The 17,246-nt window shown below is 41.7% G+C and overlaps 3 protein-coding genes across 4 annotated transcripts; 2 read left to right on the top strand and 1 right to left on the bottom strand.

The window, feature by feature from the left end:
* Positions 1-149: 149 nt before the first annotated feature.
* Positions 150-4,467, top strand: LOC116327725 (E3 ubiquitin-protein ligase CCNB1IP1). Of its 2 annotated transcripts, none has more exons than XM_031749376.2 (5): positions 150-260; positions 1,123-1,421; positions 1,848-1,994; positions 2,177-2,363; positions 4,098-4,467. In XM_031749376.2, the coding sequence occupies exons 2-5, from the start codon at positions 1,125-1,127 to the stop codon at positions 4,262-4,264; spliced, it is 798 nt and encodes a 265-aa protein (XP_031605236.1). In that variant the 5' UTR covers positions 150-260; positions 1,123-1,124; the 3' UTR covers positions 4,265-4,467. The 2 variants fall into 2 exon arrangements, with proteins under 2 accessions (XP_031605236.1, XP_031605235.1); XM_031749375.2 differs by having other exon boundaries at positions 251-317.
* Positions 4,468-4,720: 253 nt separating this feature from the next.
* Positions 4,721-11,412, bottom strand: ttc5 (tetratricopeptide repeat domain 5). The gene is made up of 9 exons (XM_031749339.2): positions 11,176-11,412; positions 9,294-9,426; positions 9,000-9,211; positions 7,669-7,819; positions 7,485-7,576; positions 7,174-7,377; positions 6,289-6,503; positions 6,030-6,174; positions 4,721-5,944 (listed from the first exon to the last, which is right to left on the bottom strand). Exons 1-9 carry the CDS (start codon positions 11,236-11,238, stop codon positions 5,825-5,827), a joined length of 1,335 nt encoding a protein of 444 aa, XP_031605199.1. The 5' UTR covers positions 11,239-11,412; the 3' UTR covers positions 4,721-5,824.
* Positions 11,413-11,643: 231 nt separating this feature from the next.
* Positions 11,644-16,949, top strand: mettl3 (methyltransferase like 3). The gene is made up of 11 exons (XM_031749377.2): positions 11,644-11,881; positions 13,066-13,256; positions 13,349-13,813; positions 13,907-14,082; positions 14,731-14,944; positions 15,055-15,242; positions 16,007-16,045; positions 16,130-16,238; positions 16,404-16,469; positions 16,552-16,664; positions 16,746-16,949. Exons 1-11 carry the CDS (start codon positions 11,779-11,781, stop codon positions 16,864-16,866), a joined length of 1,785 nt encoding a protein of 594 aa, XP_031605237.1. The 5' UTR covers positions 11,644-11,778; the 3' UTR covers positions 16,867-16,949.
* The last annotated feature ends 297 nt before the right edge of the window (positions 16,950-17,246 follow it).

The following is a 17,246-nucleotide window of genomic DNA, read 5'->3' as shown; positions in this document are numbered from 1 at the left end:
TTTATTTGTTTGTTTATTTTTCCACACCACAGTTTGTAGGGCTTCACTGGATTTATATTATAAAAATAATAATAATAAAATATAACACGAATCCTGCTTGAGATTTACATTAAAAGTTTGGCCCTAACTTTGTGAGTTATTCTAAAGTTCTTAAGTTGTAGTGTAAAGATTTTGCCATCGTGATTGGTAGAGCTTGAACTGTATCAGCCAATCAGATTTCAACAGTGATGTCACTTGCCGGGGTCATCTTCAGAGTAACGGTAGGCTTTGATCTTTGAAACTAGCCATTTTTACCAGTGTTTTAGGGTTGTGTTAAGGTACGTGTGTATAATGTGAAAAGTATAGATTTTTTATTAATCTGCTAAAGGAAAAAGGGTTGACATGACACTTTAACGAGCTTGTTATTAGCAAGTGCAGAGAGCTTCAGGCTTTTACTAGCTAACCTTCTAGTGCTAGCATCTAATGTCGATAATGCTGCTCGGTTTTGGGTAGCAGAGCTTTTACGTTTTATACAACAAAACTGTATTTTAACAGCTTTCGTTTTTCATAAATATATATTATAAGCCACTAGAAATTAGATAGCAAATGGTTTCACAAATAATAACCTTTGCTTTATTCCACTGAACTGATGTAAAAAGTACATTTATCCAGCGTGGGATCTATAGAGTTATCTTAGCCCCCATACAGTTACTGTAGCTTAGCTTAGCTGAACCGTTTTTTGCGTACCAAAAGCAAAAAACTTGATAAAAACAATTTGTGGGAATATGTGAACATAACACTTTAAACATGTAATAAATGAGCTGCTATAAAGTACCAAAATGTTGTAGGTTAAGGCCAGCTGCAGCTGTATTACTAAAAACCATTGTCCACCTTGTTTTTAATACAAAGGTTTAGGATTTAGGTAATATGTAGACCTCTAAAATAATGTCTGATTGTGATTAAAGTAGTTCAAACAAAGACCAAATTACTCCTGCATTGCATTGGGCCTGGTGTTACAAAATACATTTTTAAATATAAAACAATATAAAAATAAATACGGAAATTTGATTGTTAATCTTTGCACATCTTGTTTTTGCTTTGTAGTTTTTTTCTCTGAATGACTGTTCACTGTCCTTTACAAAGGCATGTCTATCTGCGATGACACCCTCCTGTGTAATTTCCCAAAGTGTCGCGCTAAGCTGAGCGCCTTCGCTTGGGTCACAGCGTGCTCACATGTTTTCTGCGATCAGCACGGATCTGAGAAGTTCAGCCGTTCTCCCGTCATCTGCCCTGCGTGCTCGTCTGCACTGTCTGGAAAGCTGGACGTTGTGAGGATGGAGCTGTCACCCTCTGAGGAGTATAAAGCCATGGTGCTGACAGGTCTGCGACCAGACATAGTGCTGGACATCAGTTCCCGTGCTCTGGCCTTCTGGAGCTATCAGGTCAAGTATCTCCATGTGAACAATCAATACAAAATCAGACAAATGTGAGAGAAGCTCCCACATCATCCCAGAAAAATCACATTTTTTTATTCGTAAACTAGCATTAGCATATGTAATGATGTCCTACCCATCTGATCAAAACAAGTTACAGAATGTAAGTGGTCTCTTTTTATCTACGTTTGAAACCAGGATAATTTTCTATCTGTGGTTCGTCCCCTTTTTCTAATATAATTATTTAACTCTTGATAAATGTTAAATTTGAGATTCTGTTTATTTAAAGAATTAAAATGATGAAAAAGGTGAGTTGGTAAACAATCAGCTGATTCTGAGGTGCTCAGCTGGCCGTTTACTTCCTCGTATATAAACCCTGATGGTCCATTTATGTCAGTCAGATCTTGTGTAGCGTGTAAGTCTTGGTGTGTGCAGGTGCATCAAGAGCGTATCTATCAAGAGTACAGTCTGTCACGGGCCGAATCACAGCTGAAGCAGATGGAGAAGCTGCTGACTCAGCAGAACCAGAGCAGAGAAATGGAGCTTACTGCCTTGAAAGGAGAAATCGCCTCCCTGAAGAAAGTAAATGACACAACTCTCACCACCACACAAGACATTTATGCACTAAACTTGTAACCTGGTGTAAAATAGCTTCAAAGGCTAAGATGTAAAATAACAGGGAGCACGCCCAGTAGTCGTCTTAACTGTGAATCTTGAAGACATACATAGAGTAAAACTAGATTTCTCTGTATCCTGATGGCCAGATGATGGACGAGTACAAGAGGAATTACAGCGAGATGTCTGAGAAGCTGATGCAGAGAAACCGGCAGTACCAGAAACTACAGGGGCTGTACGACTCTCTGAGGATGCGTAGCATGGTGGTGGGTGCTGGAGGAAGACATACAGAGCAACAAATGGGACATCAAGACTACAACGCTGATAATAATGCCGGTAATATCAGCACATTGTAGTTCATTTGTCGTTTTTAAAGGTGCATGGTTGGACAGAGATGAAGGCTTGGCAACTAGTTTAGACAATGGACAAACACATGACTAGTTATTTTCACTTTTAAAGGTCAAACCATAATATTGTTTCCAAATATGAACAGCAGCATTGATGCTTAATCACAAATGACAGAATTTTAGCCCCCCTATCAGTATTTACCAAGTGCAGGGAATTTTTAACACAGCTTTTCCAACCATGCTAGTTTTATTAAGTCTCACACACATGTCCTGAGCTGTCCCAGCCCATTCTTCTTTGGCACATCTCAAAAACCTCTCCAGATTTGCTGGTCTTCTGGCATGAACCTTGGTCTTATGCTTTGTGCAGGCAAGTCAGTGACGTTCACTTTGGTTATCTGGGGGTCGTCCTTGACCAGGAGCAAACTATGTTTTAGGTCGTTGTCGTGTTGTAAGACAAATTGACGATACAGATCCAGTTTTGCTGCTGATTGCTTGAGGTTTTCTTTCAAAGTCTTCATGTGTCCTTTCTTCATGATTCCTACCACATTGATGAGATTCCCAGTTCCGGATGTACTAAAGCATCCATAAAGCATAATACTTCCTCCACCATGTTTCACTGTGTAGACCATGTTCTTTGGCTTAAACGCCTCTTCCTGCTTTCTCCAAACATAAGCAGCATCTCTGTGGCCAAAGGATGCGCCTCCAGTAGCAATAATTTTTCTCCAGGTTGTCCTTACTTACTTCATTTTGGCTTGAAGGTGTCTCTTCTGCAGAAATTCAGTTTTTCTCGGTCTGCAACCTTGCAGTCCATTCCTGTGCAGGCACTAAACTAAATTTCCAGACTTAGCAAAGTCATTCCCTTGTGTCTTTAGAGTTGTTCTGAGGTCTTTAGTCACATCTCGTACCAGTTTTCTTTTCAGAGACTTATATTAAACATTTTGCTTCCTATCTCTGCCAGGCTTGCTTTGTGTGGCTCTCTTTGAATTTCTTGATGTGTTTCTCACTCTGCTTCGGAAACACTGCAATAGCTTTGTTAAATTGTGTTAAACTGTGTGTAAATTGGAAGATAACCCTCAGTTTTAACTTGATTTTACAAACTTTGAACATAACAAGTTAAAACACATAATTGCACAGTAGTGGTCTGTGCAATGGCTCAATAAAAAGGTCAGTTTTTCACGGGGCTAATAATATATGATACAATAAACAACTTCTGTTAATAATAATGATATAATAATATATAATATATGCTTTCTAAAAGTGTTACCTAACAGCATTTACTAATAATGCCTAAATTTTAAAGGCATTATTAGTAAATCTTGTTAGGTAAGTAGTAGTAAGTAGTAAGTTTTTGTTATTGACTGAGTACACAAACAATGTGAAGATGTCATTATGGCCTCTATTACCTGCACTTAAAGTTTGGCAGACAAACTACTAAAATCCATAGTAATATATCGCTTATGTTCAGAAAAGAGAGATAAATAAAGACTTTGTGCTTTCATAAAATCAGCTTTCACATTGTGCTCACGTTGATGAATGAGAACAGGAAGGAATCGGGGTAAAAAAATAATGCTTAATGGCAACGAAGGAAGACAGGGCTTTTATCAAAAAGACTTTGTCATCAGGAAAGAACAGCAGGAGTAATGAGCTGAATGTCTGTGTAAGGGAATTTTTAGTGAGAATAACAATGAAAGACATCCATCAACCTCCTGTGTGTGTCACTCAGGGGTGGCTCAGCATGCGACTCCTCAGAGGAGCCCTCCGTTCCTGTCCCTGGGCCCTGAAGGGGACAGTCGATTCTTGTCCACCGTGGAGGCTGATGGAGGAAAGACCTTCTTCCAGTTCAGCTCCCCTGGCAGGGATAAATGCCGGCCCTTCATCAGGAAGCACTGAGAGCAGCAGTCTGCAGTTATCCATGTTACTCTCCTCTGTTCTGCTGTACTCACTTTAGCAGGAGACGTTTGCCCTTTTTTTGTGCACTGTTTATTTCCTGTTCAAACCATACATATGTATTTAACAGTATTAACAAATATGGGATTTAATTTTATATTTTGTTACATGTTATTCCTAAGTAAATAATAAAAATCCCAAGCATATTTTCACAGAGTTATGTCTTACACGTAACACTTATCTGTCTCTTAACAAAAAGCTTTCAGGTGCAATCGCTTTTTCCTCAATTCTGTATTTAAATGTAGGATTATAAAGTAATGAAGAGTTGTCTAAAAAGGCCAAGTGGATTACTGTAAAGCTTTAAAAGAAAAAGTACAAATGGATGATTTCACATTTCTGTGTCATCAGATTCACATAATGAATATTGATGATTTGCAACGATCATTAAGAAACAGTATAGGTGGTCAGTCAGAGGATTTATTAGAGAAAGAGGCACAACACCACTGGATCCTCAAAGTTTCATAACATCAGAGACGGTGGGAGAAGAAAAACTTAAGGGGAAGAGAGATTTTTAAAACTTTATTTTGGGACAAAGATTTTATGGGATTTTTCAGGTTTATTTATCAGATTCTGCTCTCTCTCTTTTCCACTACATGCAGCATGACTATTTAAATTTATCAATTAACTACATAATGCTGCATAACGCTTTATGCAGTGCTGTGGAAATTTAATAGCAATAATCTGAAGTAATCATTTCCTGTATGACCTTATCAGCCTTTCCTGTTGTTGTGGAGGAATTTTGGCCTACGCTTCTTTATAGCCATGCTTCAGTTCATTGAGGTCTGGACTTTGACTGAGTCACTGCATAATCGTGTAGTCCTGTAGAAAACCTTTCATTTTCATTTTCAGCTTTAAACAAATCTGGTTTAAACCTGAGCTGTGATCAGTTCTTTATTGAGATCGAAGATGTGATGTGAATGAGTTTTTCACTGCAAAACCAAAGCAGTACAAGCCAGACCATAAAAACGGGTTTGTGGAGACATGATGAGTTACAGTGGATAGACAGCATGCTGAAAGTTGATCATCAGGCCATGTCACAACTTAAAAAAGGTTAAAAATGACAGCTGAATTTAATCTAGTTGCATCAATTTGTGGGTGCATCAGGTTCTCCAAGGGCTTTGTTACATTACTACTTAAAAAGAAAAAAAAAAGGGAGGTACTTCTTATGTGACAACTAAAATGTCTTTTTTTGAGAACTTTAGTTTTAACATACAAGAAAAAGAAAATACACTTAAAAAATTATACATATTTTTCTTCTTTCTCTCTTTTTTTTCCTTTTAAACTGAGGTCACAACTGTCACATCACAGGTTCTTTCCTTTACAAATAACCCACGTTCAGCTCCACACCCACGGAGTATAAAAAAGGTTTATAAATACACACAAAAAAAAAAAAAGTAACACGGTGACCTATTTACAGAACTGCATAAAACTGCTACAAATACTTCAAAATCCAGCAAAAAGAGAGAAAACGAGAAAGCTTGGTCCTTGGGCTTTCAGTCTGCTTCACTCGCTCTGAGGCTTGTAGCTGACGGAGGCAGCGATCTGACTTTTAACGTTCTGCTTCTTGCCGTTGACGATGAGCAGCAGAGGAGAGTCCACTCGTATACTTCTAAAATCAAAGGACTGGTAGAGAGGACAAGAGGAAGTCACACACTCAGTCAGACGTTATTGCGTTGATCGTAAACAGCATTCATTAAGTAACACTTACCTTATCTTTATGGGTTATACTGTGTCGTTTGACTTGAGGTTCAGGAATGACTACAGAATCTCCTATCAGGACGCCCCAGCTATCTGCTGTGTTGTAAACCATCACCACTATACAAGTCTCCTCACTGTCCACCATGCCAAACGTACTGGAGAAAAGGAAAAAAAAAAAGATGCAAGATTTTACATTACTTCACTTTTACAGCCAGAGTCAAGCTGCACGTGCATTAAAGGACCATTACTGTTAAATAAGATTCTCTTACAAGGCCATGCGACCCTCGGAGGCCAGGCTGAACACCACCTTCCCCAGAGCGGCCACCCCAGCATTGTGGCCGTGTGTCAGGGAGGAGAGTGTCCGGGGTTCCAGGCTGCCCACGCGGCCTGTCGGGGAGCGAAACTGAGGAGACGAGCAGGGGCCCAAAGCAGACGTGTTGAGGTTCGACAGCATCGTCCGTAACCGGCGGGCTTTCACCTTCCCCTGAACACACAAGGCAGACTGAAGCTTAAGGGAAAAACTAGAGTCAAGTATGCGCTTTGCTGCCATCATGTGGTAAAAAACTGACTTGTACGTCAGTCTGATAAGTATTTATAACAGTGGAAGCAAACAGGCTCAAAGGTCATGTGCTGCTCATATGCATAATTACGACTATAACAATGAAGACAACATGAGTAATAAAAAGATGATGACATTAAAGAAATTATGTGATCTTAAAATACTTGAATTACGTTAAACCGCTTCAGTTAAATCTATTTATCTTCTTTTTTTAAAAATCAGTACTCAATGACATGATTTGTGTAGCTATTATTTTATGACAGGAGTTGAGAGCTACATCGTTCAGATCACCCGTGTGAGCAAGACACATTATAAAGAGTTTTACTCTAGACAGAAATCACTTTGCTGCCACTGATTACACGTCAATCATTAACATTTTGGAGTATCAATGGGTATTTTCCAGCATCAGCATGTCAGAGCTTATTTAGTCATTGATAATATTAAATCTGATGGTGGCTGATAAACCACCTCGGGGACTTGTAGCACAACCAAAACACAGCATGATTTTCACCGACTTCTCTTATGTATGTTTTTGTATAAGGACATACAAACAGACATAGGGAGTATGTCGGTGCTTTTGTAAAGACTCTCCTACCTTGTTCTGTAGGAGTTCGGTCACTTTCTCTAAATATTCCAGCAGCTGCTTCTCTCTCTCTGGTGGCTCCTTCCAGCCGGGGTCGAGCTCGGCCGCTCGACTGTAGCCAGCGAGCGCAGACCCGTACATCTCCTCGTACTGGAACAGCGTGGATCTGTTGAAATGCAGCTCCGGGTAACAAGAGGCAGCTCGATCCACCGTCTCCTACACAGGGGGAAAACGGGAATAAAATACAGATGCCCATGTTGATTATTTATTTTATTATTTATTGATATTCCCTCTGGTGTGTAGCTGTTCGTGTCTGTACTCACAGATTGTGTGTAGGCACTTAGAGCTTGTTGAGATAGCTGTGGATTCTGTCCACAGGTGAAAAACAGCGACACATAGGCATTTCCCAGGATATCTGTAAAAACAAAAGCAGAACAACATGAATTAATGTCCCAACAGTCTTTAGCATCTCTAACAAAGAGCACCGTCTGTCTTCACTCTACTCACACCAGGACGTCCCATCCTTCACGTCCAGCTGCACGGCCTGCCGGGCCATGTCCACGCTTTCCAGCACCTGCTTGCCGTGAGCATCGTTGTCAGCCGCGGGCAGCTGCCTCAGCACCATGGACAGGTTACGAAGAGATACTTTGTTCTTGCTCTACAGAGGTGGAGAACAAAACACACTAACATGAATGAATCCTAACAGAAAGGATAGGAGATGTTATCTGGATTAATGCTCAGAAACAGCTTTTAAATTCACTGGATATTGTTGCCAAACAATTCAGTGAAAGTACTGACAGGGATTGGAAAAGTGGGCCCCGTTAGAGCTCTTTTAGAGCTCTTTGCTCACAGACTGCTGGCTTACTTGTCATTTATTAGCTTATAGTTAAGCATAGCTGGATCAGGTGACCCTGAACAATCCCTTAGCTATGCTGAAATAAGCTTAGGCTTAAACTTCCCATGATTCACTGAGCATTTCTTCTTCAGTCCCTGCTTTTCACTTACAATGTGCTTATACACCAGTATTGTATCAATCAGTTTTCATTATTAATCTCTGGCTCTCTTCCACCGCGTCACTTTTATCCAGTTTCCCTCCCCTCATCCCCCACAGGTCACAGCAGATGGCTGCTCCTGCCTGAGTCTGGATCTGCCAGGGGTTTCTTCCTGTTAAAAGGGAGTTTTTTCTTCCCACTGTCGCCAAGTGCTTGCTCAAAGGGGGGCATCTGACTGTTGGGGTTTTCGCTGTATTATTGCAGGGTCTTTAATATAAAGCACCTTGAGTGATTTGGCACTATATAAATAAAAATGAACTGAATAAACGTGACAGTTTGGCATTTTAAAAACGTGGTAGTTTTGTAATTTGACAATATGGCTACATGTTTTTAGCACAGAGGCTGCTTTTGCAGCCTGTGCACAGCATTACGTTCATTACAATATTAAACAGAACACAAAAGTGAAGTAATTAAATATTTTCTTTGCATACCAAAGTATGTAAAGGTCTTGTTTTTGTATTACTGATTCTTGTGGTGTGAATGGATGAGTCTGAATAACTTTCCAGCTTTACCAAAGTCAACAACTACCCATCACACACGTCCAAAGAGCTGAACATATTGTTCAAATAACTAACTATGGTCGCGATTAAAGCTTCAGACCAACAACTATGGAGATAATGAGGTAATATAATCAGAATCTAACAGATCTGCCAGCCTGAACAGAGATCAGCTGAACACAAACCAATTTGAAGTGGATTTTGGGTTTCCTGGTTTGGGTTCAATGATTAGAAATGTGGAGATTGTTTCACCAGTAACTGGAAACTTGGGTCATATTAAGTTAATTACCTGCTGTAAGGCACCAGTGAAGCAGTTTTTGGCACCGATCAGATCTCCTTTTTTCCAGTACTGCTCCCCTAACGTGTTCCAGCCCTCCACCAGGCCAGGCTGCAGCTTCACCGCGCGGGACAGACACTCCTCTGCTGCAGCACTGAAGTCTGGAGCCACGTTCAGACATCGTCCCTTTTGCAGCAAGAACTCAGCTTTGTGTTTAAAAGCGTCTGTTGGAAGTTGTAAACGGAGCAGGTGTGAATGAAAGCCTGCAAATTAACTCACTTTTTTTACATTTAAAGAGACTCTTACCTTCTTTTTCCTCCAGCTGCTTCAGCGTCCGTGCCATCTCTTCTGCTACGTCGCTGTGTTTCCGTCCTGCATCCTCCACACTGTGAGTCTCAAAATAACAATCTCTGAATTTATACAGATCATCCACCAGCTCCTGTCAGGAGAGAAGACATGAAACAGACATAAAAATAGAGCAAACACACATTTCTCTCAACCACATCTGTAGTACAACACTGAGACACAACAACACATCAACAAAAACTGCTGAGGAGTAAAACTACCTGAGTAAACTAATAATTTAACTAGTACTAACAGTTTATACTACACTTGGGAATGTTCTGTGCAAAAGTCTTTAGCCGCTGCAAATTTCTTTACATTAGGTTAGAAAACAGGTGTACAGAGATGTATTAAAATTAATAAACATACATGGAAATACAGTATACAAAGGCAAAAAAAAAAAAAAAAGGAGTCTTTGGGAATAGTTCTCGTCGCTTCTTGAATGACATCCAAAGCTCTTCTTTGGATGTTGGCTGCCTTTTGTTCTGTTCTCTGTGAAGATGATCTAAACCCCTGAACTCTTTCCACATGGATCAAAATATGACGGTACTTATCTGTGTTCAGAATTTCACTAATTTTGACAAGATCTTCAACATCACTGGCTCTCATCAGTACATACTAACAATGATTTGGACCAAAAATCACTGTCAAATGTAAAATTTGGGTTCATCACGCCATCAGACCTGATTTTCAGTCCAGCTGTTGTGTAAGTGGGCATACCGCATTTTCCTATTTCTTAAGGACAGGACAGGTACTGTTCCATCTACTGTAGACATTTTTTAAGCCTGTCACTTCTTCTTTTGTCCACCACTTGTTCAGTTTAATTATTTTTCTTAAGGACACACTGCACACCATACATGAGATATAGCATAGTTTTACGCTAATATCTCTTTGGGAATCACCCATTTGTGCAAAAATACTGTTTTCTGTCTGTCAACCTGTGTTATCTTTCGCATTTTCCATAGATACAACTAAAGAAGTTGGAACAAATTATGCGTTTTTGTGACAAGCTGCTGGTAAAAAAAAAGTCCCTAAAGATACAATTAAAAATTGTTTTTTTGCCAACATGTCCGTTATGTGTAGACATAACAGCATTTTCAGACTTGGATGATTCATATTTCACTTTGGAGTAATATAAACAAACAAACAAACAAACAACAGTATTCCTATGAAAATGGTGAGGTATAAGAACTGGACTGGAAAGGGGTGAAAAATGAGCCAATGTCAAAAGAAACATTTTGAAAGACCTCCTTAAAGCCTGGAAAACTATTGCTCAAGACCACTGAAAATATTAGTACAAGATTTTTGTGCAGTATTGTGTTACAGCATGTTCACTGTTAGTTTTTTTTCTCATTTTCTAATTTAACCATACTTCACTCCTGAGTAAACTTCTGCTACAAACTACTCCCAGAGTGAAAGACTTCGTTTTTGTAACATTATAAGGCATGAAACATCGAGGGGCCTACAGAGAACAAATCAGTACAGCTGCACTCCTCATCCTTGGTGCACTAAACCCGAGGCACCCTGACAATGTCGTGACTCAGCAAGAAGCGCACAGACCCAAGCAAAGCGCGAATATCAGCCCGTTATCTGGTGGTTTAAATCTGTGGTGTGAAACATCTGAGGCCAATCTAGCTACAGAAGGGTAAGTGTGGCACTCCTGCACCTGACACACCAGCAAATCTTAAAGCTAGTACTAAAAAAAATCTGTCCTTCGGCGTGACAGCTGCAGCCAGCTGTTGTAGCAACGACTCTTTCTGGAGACTCACGGGAAGCCAGCTGGGCACAAAGGCTGGAGACAGTCGGTGCATTTGAATAAATGTGTGATTCCGCTGAGAAGAGTTACCTTCATAATCTGCAGCTCGTCTTTGTTTTCCACAGCCTCACCACTCTTCTCCTCTTCCGCCATCTTTGCGTTAGAGCATGGAGCAGCAGCAAAATCTGACAGCGAGCTGGAGCAAACTGCACCAAGTTACTTAATAACTATTAGATATTGGGCTATACGGTATGTCTACTGCCACAGAAAGGTAATTTCTTCAAGGAAGCATCGCGAGTGCAGTCTTGTTTCAGCACAGAGGAAACGGGCTTTTAATTTCAGCGACGCCGGAAATTGAAGTAGTCCGTACTCAAAACGAATCCGCCTGGAAAATTAACAGGTGAAGTTTAACGTGGTGAATGATTTAGTTACCAACATGCCACCTTCGTAGATTGAGATATATATGTATTATATTTTACATCATATACCCTCCATCCTAAAACCACGACAAATCACTACGAAAGCGGAACGTTTAATCCCAATTAAGATGCTACCGGACACACATTTTCGTGTTGCACCGTACCCGCTTCCCTCCAAGGGTGGACTGGATTCAACTTTTGTTTAGTTTCCCGGACACTCGGTGCTCGGTGAGGCCAGTATTGGTGTTTTTTCTGCCGCTGAGTCCAGCTCGTCATGTCGGACACATGGAGCAACATCCAGGCGCACAAGAAGCAGCTGGACTCTCTGCGGGAGAGGCTGCAGCGACGGCGGAAAGACCCTGCTCAGCTGTCCGCCGGTAGGTTCAGGCCGGGCAGTGCCCAGCTAACGCTGGTATTGATACCAAAAGGGCAGTCCCCCCCAATACATTTAACTTTACGTGTCTTAACTCAGGTCTGCAGCGCTTTGCAGCCATTTAGACTGTGTAAGCTGGCGTGTTATGGCGATATCGTTTTCCTCTGGTGCTCTAAGAGCCAAATTACAAATAGAAAAGCTTTCTAGAAACAAGGAAAGAAGGGGGAAAACATCCACTAACCTTGCCGTGAGTGGTTTAATTAAAGAACGTAATATAGTTATTACTATGTCTGAACTACACCTTTCAACCATATCACTCTGTAGGAGAAAGTATGGTAAGAGCTGGTGTTACTGACGGTGTGGCAAGATGTAAATAAACATCAGGCGGTCCCCTCTCAGCTGAGATCAAAGTTAGCTCACTGCACACGCCATCCTCCCCATCCTGCCGGCGCTCTCTTCTTCAACTCTCTTGTCTTTTGCTTTGGGTGATGAAGCGCTTTAGTGTATAGGATAAAAATGATTGTGTTTAGATGTGATTGAAGTGCTCGGTAAATCTTGAAAAGCACAGAAATGCACTCCAGTCCATTCATTTAGTAGCTGATTTAATTGAGCGGATTTGCCTTCGCTGGCGAAAGGGGAACTGAGTTTTATAAAATGAAGGTGGGGTTTTACTCGGTTGTTGTTGGAAACTAACAAAATATTGTGTTCATTCTTGCTAAATGTGATGCAACAAAAAATTACTATTTATATTATTGATCGGTCAGGTATTTTGTTACAGGAGACAACCAGTAAATTAGCTCAGAGTATCCAGCAGTTGTAGTGATTTGCTATAAAGCTGCCTAAGCTCATTTGCTTTGATGCCATGCTGGGGATGTTGCAGTGTATATCAACAGTACGAGCACTGGAAAGGAAGAGGACATTTACTGATGGCAGTAATCGATATGAGCTGAAAAACTTTAAAGCAGTTCTGCTGTTTCACTATGAAGATTTTCCTAATTCCTCAAAACAAAAAGAAGTAACAAACAACAACAAACAAAGGATGATTCTTGTACCATTAAATTAAACAACAATTTTTATAATTACTTAACCTTTTTATCTAAAAGTTATGAAACATTTTAAGGCCTTTCAAATGAGGAATATTGACAATTTTCTCTGAACTTGATGCTTCATCCTTTGTTGTCCCCTCAGATGGTGGCGGCAGCGCAGACGGGTCCACAGTCAGGAGTGACAGCCCTGCCCCGGCAGTTCCGTCCACCTCACAGGAGGAAACAGAAAAACCACCAGACCCCGAACTGGAGAAGAGGCTGCTGGGATATCTGTCTGATCTGAGTCTCACACTGCCGACAGACTCCCTTTCCATCACAAATGAACTCAACAGTGTGAGTTTTTGTCTCCATTGCTCGTGTTACCCTTAAACTCAGTGATGTGGGTTTATTTTTGACATCTCTGTTGTGTTTGCTTCTCGTCACAGTCAGAAACAGCCGTTAGTCACGGCTGCATCCAGAGCCTGCTGCTTAAATTCTCTGCTCAGGAGCTCATCGAGGTCCGAGAGCCCACCTCAGCTCCGTCTTCTTCTACAACTTCCTCCTCCACGTCTACCCCGACAGTGGTTGTAGCTGTGGACCACACAAAACTTTGGGCTATGATTGGATCTGTAGCTGGAGCCCAGAGAACTGGAGTCAAGAGAAAAGCAGAAGACCAAATGCACAGCAAAAGGGCTGCAGGCTTCTCGCCCTCGCTTCAGAGCTCTGCTTCTCCTCCTCACTCGTCAACCACATCGCTGACACCCGCCTCCTCCTCAGAGCCGGGGCCTTCGGCGTCAGGGAGCGGGACCGAGAAGAAGGGCAGGAGCAGTAAAAGCCAGTCGTCGCATTTGGACATGGAGATCGAAAGCCTCCTGAACCAACAGTCCACCAAGGAGCAGCAGAGCAAGAAGGTAACAGAGGGTTTTTTGGGGTGTTTTGTAACCACTTAAAAATGGAGTTGTCATTACTGCTGCAGCTATCGTGCAACTCTCTTTCGTATCCAGTTAAGCCGAGAGATTCTGGAGCTGCTGAACGCCAGCACAGCCAAGGAGCAGTCCATCGTGGAAAAGTTCAGATCCCGCGGCCGAGCTCAGGTCCAAGAGTTCTGCGATCACGGGACCAAAGAAGAATGTGTTCGTGCTGGAGACACGCCTCAGCCGTGCACCAAGTTACACTTTCGGTCTGTATTTGCTTCACAAGGTCTGACACTGTTACAGACAGCCCCACAGATTAAACTGCTACCAACAAATAAAACATGAAATCAAACACAGCAGACATGATAATAAACTAACAAGACTAAAAGTTTATTTCCATGACAGTCCTGGATTGTCCAAATCATGAGAATACAGGCTGCTGTGCTGCAGCTAGAAAAGAGCGTATCATAAATATTACAGATTATATGAATGGGAAATTCTAACTGACCTGCTAAGTACATTTACCCATTGATCGCTTTCTTTTTTAAGTATAGCAGATGTCCATCAGTGTTTGAGTAATACTCTCTTTGGCCTGCAGGTGGCACTGTGATTATGCTAAATACTCTATATTTGATACACCACATTTTGAGAGTGTTCTGCTCATACACATGTCTAAAGTGCTGCACCACAAGTTTTATTTTGCATCATTTTAAGTGATCCAACAGATACAGTTTGGAAAACTGTCCTACATAAAGAGGGATTCTCTGCCCACTTCGAATTATATTCATGTTTAAACGGAAAAATCTGGAATTTAAAAGGTCGTCGAGCATCTCCTTCTTCTTTTACCTCAGTGAGCATTTAACAACTTGAACTTTGCATTAACCAGAGGACTCTCTTTATGTTTTTTCATGCAGTCGCATCATCAACAAGCACACAGACGAGAGCCTGGGCGACTGCTCGTTCCTCAACACCTGTTTCCACATGGACACCTGTAAGTACGTCCACTATGAGATCGACAGCCCCCCGGAGACCGAGGGGAACCTGCTGGGGCCCCAGGCGGGGACCACAGAGCTCGGTCTCCACGCAGGGGACACCGACAGCAATGTGGGCAAACTCTTCCCTTCACAGGTGAGTAGGAGGATGGGATGATTTAAAAGTCTATGAGAGTGGACACATGCACATGTCCTGATGTCTTCTAAGATCATACAGTAGTGTGATTTATGTGCTTTGGTACTCAGTGGATCTGCTGTGATATCCGCTACCTGGACGTGTCCATCCTGGGTAAGTTTGCCGTAGTGATGGCTGACCCTCCCTGGGACATCCACATGGAGCTGCCCTACGGTACTCTGACCGATGACGAGATGAGAAAACTGAACATCCCCATCCTGCAGGATGACGGCTTCCTCTTCCTCTGGGTCACTGGCAGGTAACTAAAAAAGTTCAGAAATCTGGCTCAGTTAGCAGGACAGCTGATCACTTTATGACACTATTTAACTCATAGCTGAATGTTTTATTTGATCTACAAATTAATGCCCCTCAGCCCGTTTAAGTTAAACCTCTAGAGAATAATGGCTGCTTTTTTCCTAATAAACGCTTTCCCTTAAGCTATGACTTCACCTAGTTTACTACAATTTCATATAAATATGTCTAGATTAGATAAATAGATCGATAGATAGATAGAAGCTTGGGCAACAGACAATCATTGACAGAATGAAAGACTGGGTAAAGGAATGGGGCATGTCGGCATTCGGCAAGGCACTTAAGAAGTAGACTTTTAGCTGGGATCAAGGTGTTTAAGTGAGCAGTGCATATATTCCCAACATTAACATGTGGCGGTGATGGGGGAAAACCTGGTGGCTTAGTTTGCATTGGCTTAGCAAAAAAATCTATCGAACAGGGAACTTGCACAATGCTTCTCTGTTCTCGATTATATGACATCGACCGCACGGTGCCAGATCTCTACAGTTTTACATTCACTCGTCATAAATGATGAGAAGCCCGGTCAGTGTTTGCGTAGAGCTCTTCACTCAGCTTCAGCACGACAGGAAGCTGGCACCACTTTGTGCTGCTATTCAGGTTAATTATTTACCCAAAGAAGGTCACTACATGTGTGACAACTGATATTTCCCCCAATCCTAAACATTATTCTTAGAAATGGTATTCAGACTCAACGTTCTCTTCCTGTTGCAGGGCTATGGAGCTGGGCAGAGAGTGTCTCAGCCTTTGGGGGTAAGTTTTGCCTTTCTGTCACCATCGTGTCATATTTTTCCCCTTATTTTTTTTAATCATTTAGCCTTTATCTTCCTCTCTCAGTTATGAGCGTGTGGATGAAATCATTTGGGTGAAAACCAACCAGCTCCAGAGAATCATCCGCACCGGCAGGACGGGTCATTGGCTGAACCACGGGAAGGAGCACTGCCTGGTAGGTTTGAACCAATCTCAGTGTTATACTGTGTGGACGGTCCCGGTGGGGTTCGAGCTCGAGGAATTTAACCTTCAGCAGCTTTTTGCTTTTGTCGTTCTTGGCCGTCCAATAGCTGAAATAGCAGAACCTCTGTCGTCTCATTCTAAACGTGTTTGTCTTCAGGTTGGTGTAAAAGGAAACCCGCAGGGGTTCAACAGAGGTTTGGACTGTGATGTCATCGTGGCAGAGGTAAACAGCTGTAAATCCTCTGTTATACGTGGTGTCATTACCCATAATTCCTTCAGCCTGAGTCATGTCTGTGCGCTCTCAGGTCCGCTCCACGAGTCACAAGCCAGACGAGATCTACGGCATGATAGAGAGACTATCACCCGGCACCAGGAAGATTGAGCTCTTTGGTCGACCCCACAATGTCCAGCCTAACTGGTAACATACCATCATGCTTTAATTTAGAGACCAGCGAGCTGCTCTACACACCTCACAATGTCTGTGTCATTTCCTGTCCAGGATAACTCTCGGGAACCAGCTGGACGGCATTCATCTGTTGGATCCCGAGGTCGTGGCTCGGTTTAAGAAACGTTATCCAGACGGCGTCATCTCCAAACCCAAAAACATCCAGTCATCATAACTGCTCACGTGTCTGAAGAAGTTTGTTTTCAAACTGTTTTATTTTTTTTTATACCTGTAAACATTTTTTTAATAAATATTGTCCACTAGATGCCCCGTCTCCATCTTGCTTGTGTACTTTTCACGGCTTCTCTGCACATTACCCATAATGATCGCATCGCCGGGCCTCCACACGATACCATATTATTGCAATTTTTTTATATTTTGCGATAAAACATGTATTGCAACTTATCACATTTTTTCAACAACAAATTGTGTCCTCAAAGCTAAAAGTTTGTCATCTGTTTTATCCAGTAAGATAAAGTTATCTCACTTCACTTATTTTTCTTTTGCTGCAAAAAGACTGTCGAGCAGACCTCCACCGTCACTAAAACCTGCCAT

The sequence above is a fragment of the Oreochromis aureus genome, linkage group 3, assembly GCF_013358895.1.
Source record: "Oreochromis aureus strain Israel breed Guangdong linkage group 3, ZZ_aureus, whole genome shotgun sequence".
Lineage (NCBI taxonomy): Eukaryota > Metazoa > Chordata > Actinopteri > Cichliformes > Cichlidae > Oreochromis > Oreochromis aureus.
This window is presented reverse-complemented; position numbering and strand designations above follow the sequence as displayed.